Genomic DNA, 27,268 nt, shown 5'->3' with positions numbered 1-27,268 from the left:
AGAAGAAGAAGAAGAAGATGATGATGATGATGATGAAGAAGAAGAAGAAGAAGATGATGATGATGATGAAGAAGAAGAAGAAGAAGATGATGATGATGATGATGATGATGATGATGATGATGATGATGATGAAGAAGAAGAAGAATTGCAACCCCCTAACATGAAAAGGAATCAGTGGTCAAGAAGGAAATGAGACAGGGTCATAGCCTATCCCTGTTGTTAATTATTCAGTCTGTACATTGAGCAAGTAGTAAAGGCAACCAAGAAGAACTTTGAAGAAGGAATTAAAGTGCAGTTAGAAGAAATAAAATCTTTGAAGAGACAGCAAAGGACTTGGATGAGCAGTTGATGGGAAGTGTCTTGAAAAGAGCTCATAGTATGAATATCAGTAAAAGTAAAACAAGGGTAATGGAGTGTAGTAGAGTTAGATCAGGTGATACTGAAGGAATTTTACAAGGAAACGAGGCATTAAAAGTTGTAGATGAGTTAAGCTGTTTGGACAATAACTGACGATTTTCGAAGTAGACGAAATACAAAATGGAGATTGATTATTGCACGAAAAGCATTTCTGCAAAATAGAGATTTGTTAGCATCTAATGAAAATTTAAGTAAGTCTTTTCTGAAGCTATTTATGCAGAGTGTAGTCTTGCACTGAAGTGAAAGGTGGATGGTAAAGAATTCATAAAAGAAGAAAATAAAAGTGTCTGAAGAGTGATGTTAGTGAAGAATGCTGAAGATTGGATGGATATATTGAGTAACTAATGAGGAGGTGGTGTATTGAATTGAAGAAAAAAGGAATTTATGGCACAATTTGACTAAAGGAAGGGATCCATTATAGGACACATCCAGAGTCATGAAGGAATAGTCAGCTTGGTAATGAAGGGAAGTGTAGGGAGTAAAAATTGTAGAGGTAGGCCAAGAGATGAATACAGTAAGCGCGTTCAAATGGGTATAAGTTGCAGTCATTTTTTGGAGATGAAGATGCCTGCACAGAATAGAGTAGTGTGGAGAGTTGCATCAAACCAGTTTTCGGACTGCAGACAACAACAAAAACATCAGCAGCCACTATCAGACAAGGTTATTCAAGGATTCACCTACAATGTACTGTAATTTACAGGTACATTACTACGCTCATGGAACAAGCTTCTGTTATGACTCTTCACAGAACACACATACTTATCCACAACCACTCCTGGGGCAAGTAAGATATTTAATTCTTTAGATATGGGGTGCACCTATTATTGATCTCTCACTATTAGGTTCATACACACATAAAAAAAAGTTTTGCATCACCCCAGTTCCCAGAACTCCTGAAGATAGACATTTACTGTGGGTATAGTATCAACAGACACAGTCCCTTTGACTGTTCATAGATTTCACTGAACCCTCCCAAAGATGTAAACAACCATGCATGAGCAGCACCTCTTAGATGGAGGGTGTCCAACAGTTGACCAGTTCCAGCCATTCCACCAGGAAGGAGGTACATGACACGTATGGTCTCTAGTTCAATCATGCCTAGATGGTCAATACCATGGTTTGACCTCATCTGCATTGTTACTTTGTGCTAGGAAGGGCTCTCAACAAGTGAAGTGTCCAGGTGTCTCAGAGTGAACCAAAGCAATATTGTTCGGACCTGGAGGAAATGCAGAGAGAGGAACTATCAATGACATGCCTCGCTAAGGCCACCCAAGGGCTACAACTGCAGTGGATGACCGCTACCTAGGGATTATGGCTCAGAAGAACCCTAACAGCAATGCAACCATGTTGAATAATGCTTTTCGTGCAGCCACAAGTGGTCGTGTTATGACTCAAACTGTGCACAGTAGGCTGCATGATGCGCAATTTCCCTTCTGAAGTCCATGGTGAGGTCCATCTTTGCAACCACGACACCATACAGCACAGTATAGATGGGCCCAACAATGTGCAGAATGGACCGCTCAGGATTGGCATCATGTTCTCTTCACCGATGAGTGTCGCATATGCCATCAACCAGGCAATCATCAGAGACGTGTTTGGAGGCAACTCGGTCAAGTTGGACGCCTTAGACACACTGTCAAGTGAGTGCAGCAAGGTGGAGGTTCCCTGTTGTTTTGGGGTGGCGTTATGTGGGGCCGACATATGCTCCAGGTGGTCATGGAAGGCGCCATAATGGTTGCATGATACATGAGTGCCATCCTCCGACCAATAGTGCAACTATATCGCCAGCGTATTGTCAAGGCATTCGTCTTCATGGACGACAATTCACGTCCCCCATCATGCACATCTTGTGAATGACTTCCTTCAGGATAATGACATCGCTCGACTAGAGTGGCCAGCATGTTCTCCAGATATGAACCCTATTGAACATGCTTGGGATAGATTGAAAAGGGCTGTTTATGGACAACGAGACCCACTAACCACTCAAAGGGATCTATGCCGAATCACTGTTGAAGAGTGGGACAATCTGGATCAAGAGTGGCTTGATGAACTTGTGGATAGTATGCCACGACGAATACAGGCATGCATCAATACAAGAAGACGTGCTACTGGGTACTAAACGTACCGGCATGTACAGCAATCTGGACCACCAGCTCTGAAAGTCTTGCTGTATGGTGGTACAACAGGAAATGTGTGGTTTTCATGAGCAATAGAAAGGCAGAAATGATGTGCATGTTGATCTTTATTCCAATTTTCTGTACAGGTTCCAGAACTCTCAGAACCAAGGTGATGCAAAACTTTTTTCGATGTGTGTAGTAGTTCCTGCCACTCCTAACCTGAGCTCCATTGTTTGAAGATTCCAAGTGCCACTAAGTCATAATTTGCACCTTACATTCTAATTTATTCCTCCCTATATACCAAAAGAACCACTTCTGACACCAATTCCGAACCCTCTTCTTATTCTTCAGTCATACCACCAACATTCCAGAAACAGCCTTCCTTTGTCTTACCATTTTTCACTCACACACCTTTCTCAGTACATCTGAAACAGAATTTTAAATCATACTAGCCTGTTGGTAGATTTTCTTCTCCATGAATACCTTGATGTTCCATAGATTTATCATGTCATGCCTGTTGCTCTGATGTCATGAAACTTCCCTTTCGAGTAAAAATTGTTTTATACCAAATTATTTATCCTCCTGTGTCTATTCACTCCATGAGTTACCCCAGCTGGAATGACTCCTATCAAGAACTTAAAATTAATATATAAGTGTTATACAGCAAAGTATTATTCTTGCCTACTGGAGCCCACCATGCTTCTAGTCCAACCATATTGTGAAAATATGAACCATAAACCTGGGCAAAATTGCTTCTCATGTGATTGAAGTCAAAATTTGGACTGTGGGAAAGCACCATAAAATCAGATTAAAAACTTTCCTGTTTTTTGAACTATTGATTACTTAGTTTGAAGATATTTTGTAATATTTTGGGTAATAAAAACAAGCCTTTAATGTCAGTGTAGGTATGGAAGTTATATTTAAATATCAGATTTTTTTAAAGAACATAAAAATAATTTTAATTTTTAGTGATAAGTATAAATAATTTTTTTTCATAATAGACAGATATGAACAAATCCCCTAACAATTAAATAAGTGATATTGCAAAAACTATGCGCCTGAATCTGGACAATTGCTCCTTGTCATTAGGCTCAAGGTAAGTGCATGTCTTTAGCAAGTTTACTTCTTGTTGTTTGTTGATTGGGCAACCTTGTTTCTGCTTCTTTGAGAAATGTTTGATACATGCATATTCTAGATGAATATATTTCGCACTATGAAAGTTTGCAGAATATGTATGGTGGTAGATGCAGTTAGGAGCATGCAGATCTGAAAGAAAATATTCTGTGTGTAATTTTATCGCATAAGACTGTTCATGACAGAGTTCCTCACAGCATTTTTTGAAGTGTTCAGCAAATATGAACATTCATAATTTAACTTGATCTAATTTCAGTTTGTATTTTGAAGGAAAAAAAAAATCCACATTAGTTCGACAAAACAAGCAGTCAGTTGGGGCAAAAAATGGTCCTTCAGCTAAATGGACACTTGTCTTTTAAATACATGTAGGTATTACTGGGCAATTGTTGTTTATTCAGTATGTCTCTGCTTTTCTTACCAGTGTGAGTTTTTCGAGATGACACATGCGCACTGTTTCCAGCACTTACTAAGACATCACTTCCCTGGTATTTACTGGCTGCATTTGTGCTATCGCCAGCCTGCAACGTTAGTGTGACTGCCTCTTGACCACCTTTGAAATATTTTTTTGCAAATACTACAATACGGGGTGTACATAAAGTCCGGGAACACTTTCAATTATTTATGGCACAAGAACTAAATGTTGTGCAGATGTCATACATATTGCATTTTGAAGAGAAACTGTGAAAGTTTTTGTTACAAACATTCGATATGCGAACCATGAGTGACCCGGCAGATGTGAATAGGGTAATCGAATTCTTGCCATACCCTTTCCAGCATGGCATTGTCGACTGTGGCAGTCGCTTCCCGTATTCCCTCCCAGAGCTCTGCTACTTCACGTGGTTAAGGCGGTACATACACCAGATCTTTAATGTGTCCCCACAGAAAAAGTTACACGGAGTGAGATCTGGTGATCGGGGGAGGCCATTTCATGAACTCCAACACACAGAAAGCTCGCTCTGCACCTGAACTTGCCATGTTTGCGACTAGCGCTGACTAGTGGCAAATTACCAAATTACACTTGGCAGTATACATGAGGGGGGGGGGGGGGGAAGGAAGTTTCATGGTTTCTGTTTAAAATGACACATATTTTTGATATCTGTACAATGTTTGGTTCTAGTGCAATAAATAATTGAAAGTGTTCCCAGACTTTATGTGCACTCTGTACTGTCAAGCAGCAGCCATATTTAGTAAACTTTACCTGAAACGAGAAAATGTTACTCAAATATTACAGCCACTAAAATAACACATTAAAACATTTAATTTTATACTAACAAAATTATTTTGAATAGAGGCCGCCATTTTGAATTTGATTTTAGGTGTTTCTCATGGACCAATTTTGTCTGATTCTGAATGTGTTAAAAAGTAATAATTGTTGAGTTGAATACCAATTCAGTTGTTTGTAAAGCAATTTTGCGCAGGTCAAATCATAGTTTGACAAGGCTATTCTGCTACATCCTATTTTCTTCACAATACACATTTATTACCACTTGTGACAGAATGCTATGTAATTGTAAGGATTCACATTATCTATCACCACAACCAGCACACTTTTACATCTACATCTACACACTGAAGGCCACCTGATGGTGTGTGGTGGAGGGTATCTTGAGTACCTCTATCGGTCCTCACTTCTATTCCAGTCTTGTATTGTTTGTGGAAAGAAAGATTGTCGATATGCTTCTGTGTGGGCTCTAATCTCTTTTATTTTATCCTCATGATCTCTTCACGAGATATACGTAGGAGAGAGTAATATACTGCTTGACTCCTTGGTGAAGGTATGTTTTCGAAACTTCAACAAAAGCCCGTACAGAGCTACTGAGCGTCTCTCTTGCAGAGTCTTCCACTGGAGTTTTATCTATCATCTCTGTAACGCTTTCGCGATTACTAAATGATCCTGTAATGAAGCGCACTGCTCTCCGTTGGATCTTCTCTATCTCTTCTATCAACCCTATCTAGTACGGATCCCACACTGGTGAGCAGTACTCAAGCAGTGGGCGAACAAGTGTGCTGTAACCTACTTCATTTGTTTTCAGATTGCATTTCCTTAGGATTCTTCCAATGAATCTCAGTCTGGCATCTGCTATACCGATGATTAATTTTATATGGTCATTCCATTTTAAATCACTCCTAATGCCTACTCCCAGATATTTTATGGAATTAACTGCTTCCAGTTGATGACCTGCTATATTGTAGCTAAATGATAAAGAATCTTTCTTTCTATGTATTTGCAGTACATTACGCTTGTCTACATTGAGATACAATTGCCATTCCCTGCACCATGCGTCAATTCGTTGCAGATCCTCCTGCATTTCAGTACAATTTTCCATTGCTACAACCTCTCAATATACTACAGCATCATCCGCAAAAAGCCTCAGTGAACTTCCAATGTTATCCACAAGGTCATTTTGTATATTGTGAATAGCAACGGTCCTACGACACTCCCCTGTGGCACACCTGAAATCACTCTTACTTCGGAAGACTTCTCTCCATTGAGAATGACATGCTTCATTCTGTTATCTAGGAACTCTTCAATCCAATCACATAATTGGTCTGATAGTCCATATGCTCTTACTTTGTTCATTAAACGACTGTGGGGAACTGTATAAAATGCCTTGCAGAAGTCAAGAAACATGGCATCTACCTGGGAACCCATGTCTATGGCCCTCTGAGTCTCGTGGACGAATAGTCTGAGTCATACAAACAGACACTTAAAAAATTCCACTTGGCTGAGTCCTGCCTGCTGGAGGGAGGTGTCAACAAGTTTGATGAAGTCTGCGTCTGCATAATTGTCTTGATGGATGAACCCTGTACTGTAGGACTGAACAGTAGATTGTAGGATCGTGTCTCAATACTGCACAGCCCTGAAATTGCCCTCAAGAGTACCCCATCGGTCTGATGATCCTGTAGGAGTATATGTCTGAGATGTGTATTGGTATCTAGCTGCTGCCACACTTTTCTACAACAGTTGTCAAGCATCTTGTTAGTCAAGAGAACTCAATGCCGTTGATACAGATTCCATTCCATTTTCTTCATGCACGGTTTTTCTGGGGCATTAGTACTGTTGTTTGTAATGAATGCCCAGAGGCCACATTGATCATGGGAAGACAATTGCATTCTGTTGGGTTGACATAGCCCACCAGCTGTCTCCAAAATTCAATGGACATTTGTATTGCACACTTCCCGGTGTACCCAAGAGACACAAATTATAGATAGTGGTCATAAGCTGATGTTGACTGCAGGCTATCAATATGAGGCAGATGTTCCATGTTTTGTGTCTCCCGAATAGATAACTGAATGTTTTAATGGTGTTACTGTGGTGTATATCAACTCAGCACTCTACTGAACTGCACTGAGAATGCAGGTTACTTAGACCTCCATTACACAGTTGGTTGTATGTAGCAGTTTCATGTGGTCAAAAAGAGTGTTAAGTAATATGTTGCTAGGGGAAAGAACACAAATTATGCAAAACACGAGGATGGTGCAATATGTTTCGGACCAGTTTAAAAGAGTCGTCTTTTGTGCCCTTGGCAACTGTGAAGCCCAGTGCTACTCAATGATAGCAACAGTAGCTCCACAGAACCACTCAAAAATATTAATGTGTGAGTGAAGTCCATTGAACTAAAAAATTGTGTTCATGTTTATGAGCATAAAGGCTGAATATCAATTAGGCAATTACCTTAAATGCCTGGGAAATGTGAAAGTCATTTTCATAATTCCATGAAATTTATGCAGTGCCTCAGAAAGATCTTTGTCAGTTTAAGCTTAATTTTTCTTTATGCCAGAGCATCCCTACAGGAAACATCGATTGTCATTGCTCAGAAATTCTTCACATTTTCTTTTTGACAAGATGTACTGTGAACTGACTGATGGAGTGTCCATGAGCAGTTCACCCTACCCGTTGAGACCAATATGTGTATGAAACACATCAAAGAAGCATCCCTGGAAACATACTGAGAAACTGACACTTTCACCTGTTACGTTGGTGACATGTTTCTTATATGGTCACATGAAAGACACAAGCTGAAAGATTTACTTTGGTACTTCAATTTAATATGTCTGAGATTGTCATCACACAAGTCGAACTGAATCAAGGTCTCTGCTTTCTTCATAGTCTAGTTAAAAGGGTAGCCGATGAAATGCCGGGTACAGTGTGAACTGGTAAAAGATGCACACCAACTTTTATTTGCATGGCGACATACTGTCTGGCACAGAGGAAGCGAGTGCTCAGAACAGTTTAACAGGAGTCACATCATTTCTGACAGTGTGTCTCAGCAACCAACTAGAATACCTGGAGACTTCTTTTCTATAATAATACCTGCACAGAATGGCAAATTTGGAAAGTTCCAAACCCAACAATGACAATACATCTGGAGGAACCCAAGAAGACTGTAGCCATTAATTTGCTGGAAGTGCTGTGTAATGAATGAGCAGACTTTGTGTGGTTTAATCGAAATCAATACATTTCATATGTTCCTGTGGGACTCCAAGTTTGTTATTTTTGTGTATCTTTTCCTTTGATCTGTCACCCTGTTTTATTTTGGAGGAGTGTGATAAAAGGAATGACTGAACTGACCGCAGATTAAGTGATACACTTTAGCTGGAATCTGTTCATAGCATCATGTACGTTTCTTTAATGCTTCTGATGTTCTGCCACATTCCATGTTATCCTTGAATGCCTTCTCCACCTTTATTTCCATTTCCTACAGAGCACCAAGCCTTTGATTCCAAATACTGGAAAAGTTAAGGGTTATTTTACAGATCTTTTGGTTTCACCACATTTGTAATCATTTAAGTTTGTTCTAGGACAATTTGTAAAATGTTATGATATTGCCCTTTTTGTTCCAGTGGTGGCATTGAAAGGGACTGGGTTGGTTCGCCAAGACAGTTTTATGAACCTGGATCCTCGGCTTACAGATGTGCTTGCATAAATATGCAGGCGGCAGAAACATTGCCAATGTTAGGCAATATTCGAGAATATGAGGACTGTGATCCACATGCTACTAGTTGTCATATAAAGAGTTGATGTATGTTACTTGTGATGAATAACATTCCAAGCATGTTTTTGTATAAACTATCCCTTTAGATGAACTTTCTTATGGAGTTCACTGGCCAAATATTTTATTGTGATAGTTACAACTATGCCCGTCAGTGGACTTGGAAAGCTGGGTCCTAGTACAATGCAGCTATAGATTGTTTTTGCCTGCGAAGAGCTATTTATTTTCCAAGTATGGTGGTGAAAGTGTTCAAAATTGGTGTATTACCTTTAGGAACAACAACAATAAGAAAATTAATTACTTTTACATTTTAAATTAAATTATTTTCTTAGCATCAGTTCAAAATTAATTGTCTTAAGAACTATTTGCTATGTGAACAGTTGGCTCTCCATTTTAAATCCGCAGGTCATTATACTAATGTATGAGCTCTGCAGGTACAGCCTGAGGCTTGTGTTACTACACATTGTTTTTACTGAATTTAGTACAGTACATTATGACACTTCCAAACTAAGTCAAAGGAAAACCTCCTAAAATTTTTTTATGACAAAAAGACAGGCAGGTTGATTTCCCAACTTGTGGAGAGAAATTATTATGGTTTGTAAACTAAAAACATAAGTACCAGACATGCCGCTGTTGTGACATAAGTTTTCCTTAATGAGTGGCCTCAGAAATAACCTTTAAGAAAATAGTCATCTATGACATGATCTGGTTACTAGAAACCAGCAAGATCTTTGACTACTCACTGTTTGAGTGGCTGTACAACAGGATTTATTCATTAACAGTATTGTAAAATACTGTGTCTTTTTATAGAAAAGATGTGCAACAATACTTGAAGAACCAACTTTTTAAGACAACTATGTCAATGTAATCATGTATCATTATGAAATACTGTGAAAGCTTTTCACTTTGCCATTGCCGTCATAGTATAATTTCCACACTAGGAAGTCCAGCACAGCACTCTTTATTTCCATTTCAGCTCAACAGATGCATCTTGCAGTTTGCAGTTGGAAGAAAAGGCAAGTTTTAAATTTTTTTACTGGTGTGTGTGTGTGTGTGTGTGTGTGTGTGTGTGTGTGTGTGTGTGTGTGTGGATTTTAACCAGTCTTGTCATGTTTTTAATTTAACTGATTTGCAAATGAGGAGCTCTTGTTGTTGTTGTTGTGGTCCTCAGCCCAGAGACTGGTTTGATGCAACTCTCCATGCTACTCTATCCTGTGCGAGCTTCTTCACCTCCAAGTAACTACTGCAACCTACATCCTCCTGAATCTGCTTACTGTATTCATCTCTTGGTCTCCCTCTACGATTTTTACCCCCCACGCTTCCCTCCAATACTAAATTGGTGATCCCTTGATACCTCAGAACTGGTCCTACCAACAGATCCTTTCTTTTAGTCAGGTTATGGAACAAATTCCTCTTCTCCCCAATTCTATTCATGCCCTTCTCATTAGTTACATGAGATCAACCCATCTAATCTTCAGCATTCTTCTGTAGCACCACATTTCGAAGGTTCTATTCTCTTCGTGTCTAAATTATTTATCGTTCTTGTTTCACTTCCATACATGGCTATATTCCATACAAATACTTTCAGAAAAGACTTCCTGACACCTAAATCTGTACTTGATGATAACAAATATCTCTTCTTCAGAAACTCTTTCCTTGCCATACCCAGTCTACATTTTATATCCTCTCTACTTTGACCATCATCAGTTATTTTGCTTCTCAGGTATCAAAATTCATCTACTACCTAATGCCTCATTTCCTAACCTAATTCCCTCAGCATCACGTGATTTAATTTGACTACATTCCATTATCCTCGTTTTCTTTTGTTGATATTCATCTTATATCCTACTTTCAAGACACTGTCCATTCTGTTCAACACTTCTTCCAGGTCCTTTGTTGTCTCTGACAGAATTACAATGTCATCGGCAAACCTAAAAGTTTTTATTTCTTCACCATGGATATTAATTCCTACTCCAAATTCTCCTTTTGTTTCCTTTACTGCTTCTTCAGTATACAGATTGAATAACATCGGGGACGTGCTGCAACCCTGTCTCACTCCCTTCCCAACCACTGCTTCTGTTTCATGCCCCTCGACTCATATAACTGCCATCTGATTTCTGTATAAATTGTAAATAGCCTTTCACTCCATGTATTTGACCCTGCAACCTTCAGAATTTGAAAGAGAGTATTCCAGTCAACATTGTCAAAAGCTTTCTGTAAATCTACAAATACTAGAAACATAGGTTTGCCTTTCCTTAACCTATCTTGTAAGATAAGTCGTAGGGTCAGTATAGCATCGCATGTTCCAAAATTTCTATGCAATCCTTCCAAAATTTCTACGGAATCCAAACAGGTCTTCCCCGAGGTCTGTTTCCACCAGTTTTTCCATTCGTCTGTAAAGAATTTGCTTTATTATTTTGCAGCCGTGACTTATTAAACTGATGGTTTGGTAGTTTTCACACCTGTCAACACCCACTTTCTTTGGGATTGGAATTATTATATTCTTCTTGAGGTTTGAGTGTATTTCACCTGTCTCATACATATTGCTCACCAGATGGTAGAGTTTTGTCATGGCTGGCTCTCCCAAGGCTAACAGTAGTTCTAAAGGAATGTTGTCTACTGCTGGGGCCTTGTTTCGACTTCGGTCTTTCGGTGCTCTGTAAAATTCTTCACGCAGTATCGTGTCTCCCCTTTCATCTTCATCTATGTCCTCTACCATTTCCATAATATTGCCCTCAAGTACATCGCCCTTGTATAGACCCTCTATATACTCCTTCCACCTTTCTGCTTTTCCTTCTTTGCATAGAACTGGTTTTCCATCTGAGCTCTTGATATTCATACAGGTGGTTCACTTTTCTCCAAAGGTCTCTTTAATTTTCCTGTAGGCAGCATCTATCTTACCTCTAGTGACATATGCTTCTACATCCTTGCATTTGTCCTCTCAGTATCCCTGCTGAGCCATTTTGCACTTCCTGTTGATCTCATTTTTGAGATGTTCCTATTCCTTTAATGTGTGTGTCATTTACTGCATTATTATATTTTCTCTTTTCATCAATTAAATTCAATATCTCTTCTGTTACCCTAGGATTTCTACCAGCCTTTATCTTTTTACCTACTTGATCCTCTTCTGCCTTCACATTTTCTCTCTCAAAGCTACCCATTCTTCTTCTCCTGCATTTCTTTCTCCCATTCTTGTCAGTCATTCCCTAATGCTCTCTCTGAAACTCTCTACAACCTCTGGTTCTTTCAGTTTATCCAGGTCCCATCTTCTTAAATTTCCACCTTTTAGCAATTTCTTCAGTTTTAATCTACAATTCATAACCTATAAACTGTGGCGCTGTGCAAAATTCTACGAGGCAGCTTCCTCTTTCATACCTTACACTCATTCCATATTCACCTACTAATTTTCCTTCTTTTTCCTACAGTCGAATTCCAGTCCTCCGTGACTATTAAATTTTCGTCTGCCTTCACTGTCTGAATAATTTCTTTTATTGCGTATTACATTTCTTCAACTTCATCATCTATAAAAGGAGCTAGTTGGCATATAAACTTGTACTACTATGGTAGGCATGGGCTTCGTGTCTATCTTGGCTACAATAATGCATTCACTGTTCATAGTAGCTTACCTGCAATCCTATTTTTTTACTCATTATTAAACCTACTCCTGCATTACCCCTATTTGATTTTTTATTTATAACACTGTATTCACCTGACCAGAAGTCTTGTTCCTCCTGCCACTGAACTTCACTAATTCCCGCAATATCTAACTGTAACCTATCCATTTCTCTTTTTAAATTTTCTAACCTACCTGCCCGATTAAGGGATCCAACAGTCCACACTCCAATCCAGTCTGTTCTGTATCTCTTGACAACGATGTCCTCTTGAGTAGTCCTTGCCCAGAGATCCGAATGGGGGACTATTTTACCTCCGAAATATTTTGTCCAAGAGGATGCCTTCATCATTTAACCATACAATAAAGCTGCTTGCCTTCGGGAAAAATTATGGTTGTAGTTTCCCCTTGCTTTCAACTGTTCGCAGTACCAGCACAGCAAGGCCGTTTTGGTTAATGTTACAAGGCCAGATCATTCAATCATCGAGACTGTTTCCCCTGCAACTACTGAAAAGGCTGCTGCTCCTCTTCAGGAACTACACGTTTGTTTGGCCTCTCAACAGATACCACACCATCTAGCATAGACCTTAGTAATGGTCAAATATTTGTTTGGTGAAGCATTCATTTTGGGCATCTACCAAATTCCTAAATTTTTCCTGAAATGCACTTGCAAGTGTTTTCATATGAGATGACACTTCCATACCAATGTCTTGACTGCCCCACACTCACAAATGAGGGATACTGATGTTAGCACCCCTAGTAATGAAAAACAATGAAAACTATTCAAAAGGAACTAGGCACCAGGCCATGACAGAATTGCAGTTAGATTCTACACCGAATACACCACGGTATTAACAACTTGCTTAACTCATATGTGTTGAGAATTGCTTGTGCAGCAAATAGTGTTGTGTGAATGGAAAAGAGCAGAGGTCCTGTTCACGAAAAGGGCAATAGATTGTATGTACAGGATTGTAGCCCACTCTCACTAACAGCCACGTATTGCAGGATCCCAATAGAATATTCTAAGTTTTTTTTTTAGGGCGCAAAACTGCTCTGGTAATTAGCGCCCGGTCTGTGACTTACGAAACGGTAAAAAACGAAAATGGAAAGCAGCAGCAATGGGAACGAAACTCAAAAAATTGGAGAAACTAAAAGGAGAAAAAAGCATAAAACTCCACTACAGAAAGGGGTTGGTTGTCCCCAAAAAGAGCTTCAAATCACTGACATCATCTCACTGGCACTAATAAAGTCGAGAACGCGATCGGCCGAGTGCGTGTCATCTTGCTAAAATGGAAGATATATCAGGCGACAGCTGCAGACGGGTGCGTAAAGGAGTAAAATAGGGGCACTCAATTAAAAGGTGTCGTACCGTCCACAGCTGAGAGCAGTGGGGACAGAGTGGGGGAGGATCGCCGCTTAAAAGATGTCGATGGCTAAAAAGACAGTGCGCTATCCGGAGTCTAGTTAAAATTACCTCCTCCCGACGATGCGTTCAGGAGGAAGAGGTCCAAGCACAGAAAAGAGCTTTCACATCCCGCAATTTATTATGGGGAAGTGTCGACCAATGTGCGTGCCGTAAAAGTACAACACGACGACATAAAACGCTCCGTAGATCAGCGAAGGGAATCGATCGAATAGCTGGCTGAAGAAGAGAGATTGCAGCCTTGGCCGCTATATCGGCCGCCTCATTGCCACAGATACCAATGTGTCCTGGGAGCCAGAGGAACGCCACAGAGATGCCCCCCAAATGGAGCAAGCGCAGGCAGTCCTGAATCCGGTGGACCAGAGGTTGGACAGGGTAGACAGCTTGGAGACTGAGGAGAGTGCTGAGAGAATCTGAACAGATAACATACTGTATCCGCTGATGGCGGCGGATGTATTGGACGGCCTGGAGAACAGTGTAAAGCTCCGCAGTATAAACCGAACACTGGTCGGGAAGCCGAAATCGATTGGGGGTGTCGCCAACAATGTAGGCACTCCCTACACCTAACGATGTTTCCGAACCATCATTGTAAATAAATGTGGCTTCCTTCATTTGTGCACATAGAGCAGCAAATGCCGACGATAAACAAGTGAAGGGGTACCATCCTTGGGAAATTGACAAAGGTCACAGAGCAGGCAGATCCGGGGACGGAGCCAAGGCGGTGCTGTACCCCAAGTTGTCAAGAAGGTTTTAGGAAAGAGAATGGAGCAGTTGACGGAAGTGGACTCCCGGTGGTAGTAGGAAAGAAGGGCAGCCTGCATACCCTACATCCAAGGAGGCATCGAAAAAAATGTCATGGGCCGGATTAGCAGGCATGGAAGACAGATGGCTAGCATAACGACTCAGAAGGACAGCTCGTCAATTGGACAGCGGAGGTTCAGCAGGTTCAGCATAAAGGCTTTCCACAGGGCTGGTGTAAAAAGCTCCAGACACTAAATGTAATCCACGGTGGTGGATAGTCGAGACGCCGAAGAATAGACGGCCGAGCAGAGGAGTAAACTATGTTTCCATAGTCCAATTTCGAGGGCACTAAGGTGTGATAGAGGCGGAGAAGGACCACTCGGTCCGCTCCCCAGGAGGTACCATTCAGGACACGGAGGGTGTTGAGGGATCGCAGACAGTGAGCCGAAAGATAGGAAACGTGGGAGGACCAACACAGTTTTCTGTCAAACATAAGACCCAAGAATTCAGCAACGTCCGAAAATGGAAGGTTGACAGGTCCTAGATGTAAGGAGGTTGGAAGAAACTCCTTACATCGCCAAAAATTAACACAAACGGTCTTACTGGGAGAAAAACGGAAGCCGGTTTCGATGCTCCAAGAGTGGAGGCGATCGAGACATCCTTGAAGACGTCGTTCAAGAAGGCTGGTCCGTTGAGAGCTGTAGTAGATCGCAAAATCGTCCACAAAGAGGGAGCCCGAGACATCAGGAAGGAGACAATCCATAATAGGATTTATGGCAATGGCAAACAGTACAATACTAAGCACGGAGTCCTGGGGTACCCCATTTTCTTGGGAGAAAGTACGGGAGAGAGAGGTGTTCACCTGCACTCTAAATGTGCGCTCTGCCATAAATTCGTGAAGAAAAAGGGGCAGCCGACCTCGAAAGCCCCAAGAGAACAGTGTGCGGAGGATGCCTGTCCTCCAGCAGGTATCGTACGCTCTCTCCCGATCAAAAAATATTGCTACTGTTTGGCATTTCCGGAGAAAATTGTTCATGATATAAGTGGAGAGAGCAACAAGATGGTCAACTGCAGAACGATGCTTTTGGAAACCGCATTGGGCAGGTGTTAAAAGACTGCGGGACTCCAGCCACCAAGCTAAACGGCAATTCACCATACGCTCCAAAACCTTACATACACTACTCGTGAGATAAATGGGGTGATAGCTAGAGGGGAGATGTTTGTCCTTTTCAGGTTTCAGAACAGGAACAACGATAGCTTCCCGCCATCGTCTGGGAAAAGTACTGTCTGTCCAAATTCGATTATGAAGGCGAAGGAGGTAAAGCAGACTATGGTATGATAAATGCAGCAACATTTGGATGTGGATACCATCCGGTCCTGGGGCGGAGGAGCAAGAAGAAGAGAGTGCATGTTGGAGTTCCCGCATGGAGAAACCAGTATTGTAGCTTTTGCGATTTTGAGAGGAGAAAGCAAGAGGTCGCACTTCTGCTGCACGTTTCTTCGGGAGAAACGCTGGCGGGTAATTTGAAGAGCTCGAAATCTCAGCAAAGTGTTGACCCAATGAGTTAGAAATTGCGATGGGGTCCACTAATGTATCATGCGCAACAGTGAGCCCAGAGACCGGGGAGAAACTAGGCGCACCTGAGAACTGTCGAATCCGACTCCAAACTTCCGAGGACGGAGGAAGGTGTTACATGAGCTAGTAAAGAATTTCCAGCTTTCCTTCTTGCTATCGCGGGTGATGCGACGGCATCGCACTCGGAACTGCTTATAGCGGATACAGTTGTCCAAAGTAGGATGGTGGCGGAAAATGCGAAGAGCACGTCGCCGCTCACGTATTGCATCATGGCATGCCGCATTCCACCAAGGAACTGGGGGGCGCCGGGGCAATGCGGAGGTGCGTGATATTGAACGTTCCGGAGCTGTAAGAATAACGTCTGTAATGTGTGTGACCTCATCGTCGATGCTAGGAAAGTGACGGTCATCGAATGTCACTAGAGACGAAAAAAGTGTCCAATCAGCTTGGCCAAACTTCCAGCATCGCGGGCGCATATATGGCTGTTGAGGCTGCAGTCTAAGGACACATGGAAAGTGGTCACTCGAGTGTGTATTATCAAGGGCGAACCATTCGAAGCGCCGAGCTAGCGGAACAGTACCGAGCAAAAGGTCCAAATGAGAGAAATTTGTCGTGGAGGCACACAAAAATGTAGGGTCCCCAGTGTTGAGGCAAACTAGATCTGCTTGGTGGAAGACGTCTAGCAATAGTGAGCCACGTGGACAAGAATGTGGAGATCCCCAAAGTGGGTGGTGGGCATTGAAGTCCCCAACCAGCAAATAGGGGGGTGGAAGCTGACCAAGAAGATGAAGGAGATCAGCTCGTGCCATTGGTGTGGACAATGGAATGTATACAGTACAAAGAGAGAACATGTATCCAGAAAGGGAAAGACTGACAGCGACAGCTTGGAAGGAAGTGTTTAAGGGGATTGGGTGATAATGGAGAGTATCATGGAGAAGAATCACGAGTCCTCCTTGTGCTGGAGTGCCTTCAACAGAGGGGTGATCAAATTGGACGGACTGAAAATGGGGGAGAACAAAGCGGTCAATGGGGGAGAACAAAGCGGTCATGGGGACGCAGCTTTGTTTCCTGAAGACAGAAGAGGACCAGCGAGTAGGATCATAAGAGGATCGACAATTCATCCCGATTGGCTCAAAGGCCGCGGATATTCCAGTGGATAATGGACATAGGGTGAACAGAAAATGGAGGAATGTGACCAAGGTTGCCGTCAACTTAGCGACTGCTCAGAGCTTGCGACCGACAGCATGGAATGGCATTCAGTTGAAGGCAGAAGATCCTGATCCATAGGTTGTTCAGGAGCAGCTCCTGCCACCAGCGATCGGCCAATTGATCGGCCGCCAGCAGTGCACCTCGGCGACACAGAAGACGGCCGAGGGCGATTACCGCCAGGTGGTGCTGTAGATGAGACACGCCTTGGCGGAGAAGGAGAGGAACTGGGTTTCTTACTAGCCTTCTTGGAAACATGATTACCCCTCCCTGGGCCTGGCCGTTACCAGGGGGTACATATGTGTCCTACCTGTCTACCCGGGGCGGGGAATTACGCGTTACCCCGTCACCGGCTACGCATGGAAATACGTGGGTCGGCCTTCAGACGCGCACAGGGAGGAAAAAAGGGAAAGGGAAAGGAAAGAAGAGAGGTCTTAAATGCCGCAGCGGAGAAAAGGGCAAAGAGAAGAGGTAAGGAAAAGAGAAGGACGAAGACTTGCAAGCGGAGAATGGAAAGAATTTGTTACAGTTTCGAGCTCCGTCTCCGGACTTAGGCACAAAACATACTCCCAGAGGGGGAGAAAGGGAAGGAAGGAGGCGGAGGTGTGGGGAGGGGGGCGAAGAGGGGGGATGGGGAAGGATGCGGAAAGGGAAGGTATGCAGCCCGGAAAGGAAGGAAGGCCACACTAGCTCGAGGTCCCGTGCTCGCTACGCACGTATCCACTAAAGAGTTGTGGACCCCCTGGGGGATATTCTAAGCTATAAGTGTGTGACGTTTCTAGAGGAAAACAAGTTTCTCTTTAAGAATCAGCACAGATTCATAAAAAAACCACTCGTGTGAAACACTGCTTGTTCTGTTTATGCATGAAATCTTGCAAACGACAGATGCAGGTGACCAAATAGGCCTCATTTTGCCATCCTAGATTTCTGTACGATGTTTTACTGTACCACATTGTTGACTAATGTCCAGGATATAATCACATGGAGCATCTTTGCAAATATCTGATGGGCTCAAGGGGTAATAGACTAACAAAACTCAGTACAGCTTGTTAAGCCGGGTTTCAACAGGCTCTACCCACCACTAACCTTACATCCAAGTTAGCGTTTCTGTGTGTTGAAGTTGTAAATGCTACTTACATGACTTTCAAGGCCATGACAAGTGAAGTAATTCGTAGGGAGAAGCCAGTGTCACCCAGAACTTACTGGTGTGTAAAATTAGCTTCTCCCTGTTTGGGAGTTAATAGTTTCGCAGCTTTTAGCCAAAGCACTCATTTTGACATCGACGAAGAAGAAACAGACCCACAAATGTTGGGTAGACACCAGTATGCTACTAAGGGCTAAAATCATTTTGAATGTAATATCAGTTTTGAATTTGCTTTGAGCCACATTAATGACTTTACACAAAAATGTAATTCACATATGTGAGATGCCGTGGCAGCTCGTATTAAATTGCAAGAAACATTGCAAAATTTGGGAAATAGAAACACTTAGCATTGCTGCAATACACATAGCCCACTCTGTAAAGCACTATTTCTAAAATTTGATGTTAAGTACTGGGATGCTATCTACAATACAACAAAATGTAAGGTTTTTGTTTTGACAGTTATGTTTTGTTTTCATTTTTTGAATTAATCAAATTAGTTAGCTATTTGTTCAATCTATGAGATTCACAATAAACATTATGATGCGGATCTGTTAACAGAACAAGATTCTGATATGTCACAGGTGCTGTAAATATGACACTTTCCTTACTTACTTTTTTACTGCTGTGCAGAACAGTAATTACTCAGTGATTGCACCAATTCGAACACCGCTGTATTCACATAGGATTTTAATTTGGCTGAAGAGTAACTTTAAATCTCTAAAGGTACGAACAAGTCTTACATTTCCACTTCACTGCAATATTTACGCTCGATAACTAAAGCAAAAAATAATCATTATTAATGTATGTACGTTCCATATCTTCTCCTAAACCACAGGATCAATTTCAACAACTTTGTACTCATATTTCTCAGTCTCAGGCAGCAATCACTGTGGGGGTAACCTGCCTATGATTGTTCAGGGCGCGGTTCACGAGAAAAACAGACCGCAGTGGCTAAGTCACAGCATGTGATACTGCAGGTCTTATAAGTGCCAGCAACCACCTTCGGAGGGAAGTGAGTAACTATTCTAGACGAGTTTAATAATTCACAGCTGCGTGTTTAAATGCATGCAAGCTCATGATAGCACACAACAAAGTTAAGACCTTTAGTGGGTACCTTCTCTTTGACATACTGATTTCCCATGGGACCCTGCACAGAGCCGACCATTTGTGAACTATGGCAGACAAGGCGACCAGTCTGACGTCACAACTCTGTTGCAGGGCCTATGGAGGTAAAAAAAGAAGGCAGATGGCTACACTATGTTTACATGCGACAGATATTCTGAAAGATGAATACCAGATTTCGGAAACCATTTTTTGCTGTCATGTTAATTTGTCCAGGTTTGAAGCGCAATTGTCACATATGGCTGCGGGAAGGTAGGTGATACAGTTTATGATTTATTCGGCACAATCGCTATTTATCTTCAGTTAGACGGGGTGTAAACATCTTCAATCTAATATTTCTGCTAATCCTTTACTGTACAAAAACCATTCTGTCCATATTAGCTGGAGAAAAAAAAATCTGGCTTAGTGAGCTGCATGTAAATGGGGTGACGTATGCTGCATTGTTTTCAAACCCGAGTGGGCGGGGCCTGCCGCCATTTTAAGTAGCCCAAAACATTAGCAGACTACTATTTACGATTGATTCTTGCTCATTATTTCTTTTGTGTGCATGCAACAACTGTTTTAAATAGTAAAATTTACAGTGTGTTGCTTTAGTAATACCACACATTTGGCCTCGTTAATGTAACTTGTTTTTGTTGATGTTTTTCAAAAAACCAAGAAGAGATGGAAGTGATGTGAAAACATGATTTCGTAATCCATTTAATTCCCCTTTTACTCTATTTGTGTCGATTGCAAATTATGCTGGAATTCCGAAACCAATGCTTGTTCTCTTACTGGTACTGCTTTTTGTTTGTTACACTGTCAGATTTCAACTCATACACACAACATTTTTAATCTTCACGTTTGCAAAAAACAGCAAGGGGTGCTATCATAACTTATGCATGTCAACAAAGTGAACAATTATTGAAATGTCAAAGAAACAGATCTGCATGGATGATGACGGTTTGTGGCACACTCAACAGTGTAGTTATCAGCGCCTGTACAAATTCCCAATCCTTACACTTTCCAGTCTCGCCAGTTTTCCAAATGATGCTGAAGTAATGATGACAAACCCAGTCCCTGGGCAGAGAAAAACCCCAATCGGACTGGGAATAGAACCCAGGACCCCATGATTTGGAGGCAACAATGCTAACCACTAGACCACAAGCAGAATTCCATAGAGGTATACCTCCATGCAGAATATTCTTATTTTATTAGACAGTCAATGCGTTAATCTCACTGCAGGTTACATATCTTCTCACTTTGAAATCTTATTTATAATGATCCATTCAATGTGTGGTCAATAACAACAATTTACAGGGTTAAGAAAAGAATTTTTAAACATTTCCCAGTTTTGTGGCATGCTATAAATGTGATTAAGGGAATGGTCTCAAACGCTTAAGACCCCGTAAAATGAATATCTTGCTTTACCATGTAAGTAATTGGTTTTTAGTAACGATAGCCTAACCTGTGTAAGATGCAGGCCTAGCTTTCCAACAATAGCCTATTTGCTTCTTTTCCTGGAATATTTATAGGTAGTAACTCTGTCAGTTTTTCAGGAATAATCAGATGTAGAACAATTGGAATATAAGTCTACTTTGACCATTTGATTGATTTTACTTTTGAATTTCATTTTGAGGCTTTCAAAGAATATAAGCCTATACCATGCTTTTTGATATACCAGTAGCTAGTTAGTTCCATGCTCGTTGCATCATTTACTTGATAAAATGTGATGATGTGGAGTGACTCAGTATACTGACATAATTTTTTTTGTAAACATGCTTCCATGCTGATCATTTACCAGTTTCTCCCGTTTTTTAATTAAAGACAGACACATGTTACTAATTTCTACCCATCTCCATTTACACATTACAGTAACAGATAACCTTCCACAACTGAGTTGTCAAAGAGAAACTTTTTCAGGTTGGTTCAAATTTTACTTTGCTGTTTGTCAGGCATTTTATATGAATGGGTAAGAGATCAAAACTTTTGATTGCGGCATTGTGAACTCCTGTTTTTTCTGGTAATAAAATGTTCCTGTTGAAATGTAGTGGATTACTTCAACAACCCCCCCCCCCCCCCCCCCACACACACGACCGCTGTTTCAAACTGTTCTAGCCAAAATCTTTTTTTAAAAGTGGAGGAAATGTGAACAATGAATAATTATTGGGAGGAGAAATTTAGGGCATGAGATGATGCCCCAACAATCAGCACAGTTAGCCATGTGTTGTGCGGGTATGAAACTGTAGATACGGGTGGCTCAGTTGTTGGAGTGTTTGCAATTTGGAAGTCAGTGAAAAACACTGGAAAGAAGAGAAAAAAACTGACATTCGAGTAAAGTAAAGCAAATGTAAAAGTCAAATGACAGAAATAAGACCACTACAATAAAATTAAAGAGTGTAGCCTTAATTAATATATACAAAAGAAAATATTGCTTGAACGGCTCCACTTACATGAGATGTGATTTCTTTAAAGTTTAGATTACGATCGGATTGTGTAGTATACCCGTAAACAACGCCAGCTGGCATTTTTGATGAAATAAGTACGTTTCCACGCATTCAAAGTGCCAAACACACGTGACGTCACGAGGAAGTATTGCTTTGGTGAAACTCATGCTCGAGTATTTAAGTTGGTGGATGTTGGCTTCAAGTTTGTGATGTTATGACAATTTTACCTCAATGATGGGGCCTGTATTTTTCGTGGGCCCAGATTCTGGGGATGATGATGCCATAAACAGTGAGATGCGTGAAAAACTGCCTCATAATGCATGACATTGATGTGTATTACTTCTTTGCTACTAACACTATTCGCAACATATTTCGCATACAGTGTCCACATATTCCACTAAATGTAGCTACACAAATACGTGTTTGTGCAAATCACAGTTCAGCAGATATGACGTAAGAAACATCGAGATGCGTGAAAAAATGCTGCATCATGCATGAAGTTTTAATACATTTATTCTTTACTGCTAAGACTTTCCTGCAGTCGGGTCAACTCACGGAAATCCCTGACACTTAGCATCACATTTGACAGCTATCAACTGCGAAGTGCAAACGGCTGTAGGCGAAAACAATTGCCGTCTATGTTAAGAAGAAGCATTGGCATAGAGACGTTTACAAAATCATGTTATAGACACACAAAGCACCTGCGTCCAGCAACAGAAATAAACATTACAGAGAATTTGCATTTTTTGTACAACTTTTTTTAATTTGAATACTGTACTTATACATTTGCACATTATACATATTATGTTGTTCAACTGTTTCATAATTTCAAAAGTGTTCTCAAGAATACATAGAAATGAAATTTTTTCCATATTACACAAAGAATACAGTACGCTAGTACTGAAATAAAAAATTACCTTTACAATATTGACTTTTATTGCAGTTATATGAACCTCAGCAAGTCCAGACATTCACAATTTTTGTAATCCGTAGGTCACTTTAAACGATGCTGTATTTCTTTATTATAAATAAGTGATCATAAGACATTTCTGAATGCTAGAATGAAACCTCTATGTACAATTTAAGAAATTATACTATTTATAGAGTATTTATTTTTAAACTCATTGTTTTGTCATAACACTAACTATTCACAGACATAAATGAACGATTCAAGGCATGTACTCTTCAACGTATGAGGCCAAAATCAGAGCTGATCCAGTTAGCAGCAGTTGCTGCATCATGGAGGCGATGATGGGGAAAGCAACACCGGGCAAGAAAATTAAATGCCTTTTTAACTTTATCGTAACTTATGCATAAGTTGGCATTACTGTGCAATAAGATTTTTTCCACGTGTAAGTTGACTCACGCGAGTGGTGTTGGGTGCATGCACGTGTAAGTAATTCTTCGCTGTGGAAACAGCTTTGCACTGGATCATGTGTGTTCCACGTAAACAAAAACTTCGGGTGTGACCCAAGGAAGCGTAATAGGACCTGTAATCTTTTCGATATACACTGATGTAAAAAAAAAATCGCAACACCAAGAAGGAGTTGTATGACATATGGCTTCATTTGCATATATGTTAAAAAAGGTACTGTGGCTGCACTTCTTTCAAAGATATACTGTGACCGAAGCACCTACATGAGACCATATTGGATTTTGTCAAGCTCATATTTGGTGCATTTTTAAAATTATAATCACATTATAACTTATGTCCTGTAACGAAATGCTGCTCCAAAACACTAGCTCACTGAGGATCTCTCGAAAAGGTACAATTTATTGAAATTAAGAGTAAGATAATGAGTTACTGCCATTTAATAGTTTTGGCAGTTGTATTTCACTGGTAGGGTTGCCATTTCTAGTTGGGATCTCATCGGGACACTGAGATGAGCATGTAGAAATGAAGTAAAAAATTATTTAATGTAATTACTTTTTAGTTAGAACAGAATTACATGGAATGTATTGTGGCAGAAGTAGTTGGTGCACCATATTTTTGGGAAGATTTCATCTTTTTCAGCAAGTCTATTTTTTCCTTTTATATATTTATAAAACTCCATGCACGTCAGCTTGTAGTTGAACAGCCACTCACAGACTTCGAACGTGATCAGGTGATTGGGTGTCACTCATGTCATACGTCTGTTCGCAAGATTTCCATACTCCTAAACATTGTTAGGGCCATTGTTTCTGATGTGATAGTGAAGTGGAAATGTGAAGAGGGACACGTACAGCACAAAAGCCTACCAGCCGAACTCGTATATTGACTGACATAGACCACCAACAGTTGAAGAGGGTCGTAATGTGTAATAGGCAGACATCTATCCAGACCATCACACAGGAATTCCAAACTGCATCAGGATCCACTGCAAGTACTATGACAGTTTAGCAGGAGGTGAAAAAACTTGGATTCCATGGTCGAGCAGCTGCTCATAAGCCACGCATCATACCGGTAAATGCGAAACAACATGCTCGCTTGGTGTTAGGAGCATAAAAATTGGACGATTGAACAGTGGAAAAACATTATGTGGAGTGACGAATCATTGTACACAATGTGGCGATCCGATGGCAGGGTGTGAGTATGGCAAATGCCTGGTGAACGTCATCTGCCAGTGTGTGTAGTGCCAACAGTAAAATTCGGAGGTGGTGGTGTTATGGTATGGTCATGTTTTTCATAGAGGGGGCTTTCAGTCCTTGCTGTTTTACGTGGCACTGCTACAGCACAGGTCTACATTGATATTTTAAGCATCTTCTTGCTCCCCACTGTCAAAGAGCAATTCAGGGATGGCGATTGCATCTTTCAACATGATCGAGCACCTGTTCATTATGCACAGCATGTGGCGGAGTGGTTACACGACAATAACATCCCTGTAATGGACTGGCCTGCACAGTGTCCTGACCTGAATCCCACAGAACACATTTGGGATGTTTTGGAATGCCGACTTCGTGCCAGGCCTCACTGACTGACATCAGTATATCTCCTCAGTGCAGCACTCCGTGAAGAATGGGTTGCCATTCCCCAAGAAACCTTCCACCACCTGTTTGAACGTATGCCTGCGAGAGTGGGAGCTGTCATCAAGGCTAAGGTGGGCCAACGCCATATTGAATTCCAGCATTACCGATGGACGGCGCCACGAAGTTGTAAGTCGTTTTCAGCCATGTGTCTGGATACTTTTAATCACATAGTTTATAATCTTGAAAACAATTGTCACCCGAAATCTTCACACCATTTTTAGTCAGGTATAGAATAGTGTTTTAAATCATCACCCAGTCTGGGATTTCATACAGTGTAATCCAATCAAATACTTGATTGTTATTAAAAGAAATAGCCCATTTCTCTAAGTAATTAAATGCTGTGGTATAGAAAGCCACTGTCTCTTCCTCAAATTTTGAAATCAAATTAATTATTTCTTGGTCAGTGTTCTCATTCCTTAATTTGTTCAAATTCATCTTGGTTTGTGTGCCAACAAAATTGGCAGCATTCCTCTCATTCAGACATCTTTGAGCGTCGATTAATAGATTCGTTATTTCAATTATCAAGACTTTATTCTTCTCCACTCTTTTTATATTTTTTTCAAACAGAGCCAAGTGTGACTGCAGAAGCACGAAGTAAATTTCACTGATCGGACTACAGAAAAAATCTGAAATTATGTTAGGTGGCCTGTCGTTGGTGTCAAAAAATGATTTTAATGAAATCAGAAACTTAAGAAATTCTCTCAGCTGTGGGCAATAACGAGACCCATTTTGGTATTGAGTGAGATATAAGAGTCTGATGACTGATTAATGTATAAGCAGAGCTCTTTTCAGCTTTGCTGTCCTTACCTTGCATACTAAAAAATTATCAAGTATTTTCGTGACGATTATTTCAGTGTCGTCAGTTAAGACCCCAGCAGCATCTGATATAGTATTATGGAGAATATGGGCAGGGCGTCCAGTTCCTTCTACATTTTTTCCTAGTTCTTCTTTAATTTGGTGAAACACATTCTGCTGGCCATGTCGATGAAGCCCCCGAAGTTGGTATTGATAATGTATCCACAAAAAGCGATTAATTTATCTAATGGAATTTGCAGTTGCTTTAAAGTATCTAGACAGAACTTCGCAGCTGTCTCCAATGTTTAGTTATTCAGCGAATCAAACTTCAACAAAATGCAAATGGCTCTGAGCACAATGGGATTTAACATCTGAGGTCATCAGTCTCCTAGACTTCGAACTACTTAAACCTAACTAACCTAAGCACATCACACACATCCATGCCCGAGACAGGATTCGAACCTGCGACCGCAGCAGCCGCGTGGTTCCGGACTGACGCGCCTAGAACCGTTCGGCCACCGCGGCCGGCCAAACTTCAACAGCTTCTGTTGGATTCCGTCAGTTTCAGTGAAGTATTGAACAACAAAAGGAAACATCTTTTCTTGTGTTTGGATGGTCGGTGCCTATGTCCTAAAATGAAACTTCTTGCAGTTTTTTTTATTCATTCGGACGCGAAGTGTAGTGCGAGAATATATTTAACAATCGCTGTAGCTTTGGTCCTGGCTGTAGACTATTTTGCGGCGACTATGGAGTCAGGGTACATTGCAGCATTCAGTTTTCTGGCACAGTCAAGAGAACTGAAGGACTGATGATGCTTGGAAACTTTATAAGCTGTTGTTAGTTCTGCGACGAAGAAATAGGTTCTGATGTCGATATTACTGCGAATCTATTTGTATGATTCTTTGTAGAATTGTGATGCCTCACATCTGCCTTCCCTTTGTGAGTTACTGAGATGAAACAGCTACAAATCTCCCACAACGATTCCTGACCCGTACGTCTTTTCTGGACAAAAGACCACGCTTTTGCGTAATAATCCGAAAAGTAACACTATCGGCAAGAACACTTTCAAGTACACCTCACTATACACTTCACAGTAAACACTTCAAACATTATTTACACTTCAAACATTATTTACCCTCACTCATTGTTTGTATTGTTTAGAAAGAATCATCTTATCAAACCAGTATTCAAAAGGAAAGTGCCCAATTCTTCCGCGTGGCGCTACTTTTAGTTCCAGCCCGGTACTGCTGGAGAAATATGGTATTTTCTCAAACGATGGCGCTAGATCTAGAGCCGATTCGAGTCCTGCCATCTGCAGAAAATTTATTACTCATCTTCCCGATGCTGAGAGCTTCTGGAACTTGTCATTGTCAAAAATGTAGAAATTAAGGATGAAACAAAAATGCAAGTCAGTATTCAAAACACATTGACTTTATCTGATAAAAACGAAATATCAGTCATCATCAGAACAAAAAACATAAGAAAGACTGATACGTCTACCTAAGAAATATTAAGGGTAGTTTAGAAGCTTGTTATTTTAGGAGACTTGTTTTCCAC

At 41.0% G+C, this 27,268-nt stretch overlaps 1 protein-coding gene and 1 long non-coding RNA gene across 2 annotated transcripts in view; one reads left to right on the top strand and one right to left on the bottom strand.

Moving 5' to 3' along the window:
* Positions 1–8,756, top strand: part of LOC126484534 (neuferricin) — a 57,113-nt gene extending 48,357 nt beyond the window's left edge. Inside the window, exon 4 of the mRNA XM_050108082.1 lies at positions 8,514–8,756. Within this exon, the coding sequence (XP_049964039.1) occupies positions 8,514–8,691 (178 nt within the window). The 3' untranslated portion in view covers positions 8,692–8,756. The remainder of the gene's footprint in view (positions 1–8,513) is intronic.
* The window catches only part of LOC126484535 (uncharacterized), a 48,558-nt gene extending 26,532 nt beyond the window's left edge, over positions 1–22,026 (bottom strand). The window contains exon 1 of the long non-coding RNA XR_007587871.1: positions 21,917–22,026. This is a non-coding gene — a long non-coding RNA (uncharacterized LOC126484535). The remainder of the gene's footprint in view (positions 1–21,916) is intronic.
* Positions 22,027–27,268: the final 5,242 nt, after the last annotated feature.

The sequence above is a fragment of the Schistocerca serialis genome, chromosome 6 (genome assembly GCF_023864345.2).
Source record: "Schistocerca serialis cubense isolate TAMUIC-IGC-003099 chromosome 6, iqSchSeri2.2, whole genome shotgun sequence".
Classification (NCBI taxonomy): Eukaryota; Metazoa; Arthropoda; class Insecta; order Orthoptera; family Acrididae; genus Schistocerca; species Schistocerca serialis.
This window is presented reverse-complemented; position numbering and strand designations above follow the sequence as displayed.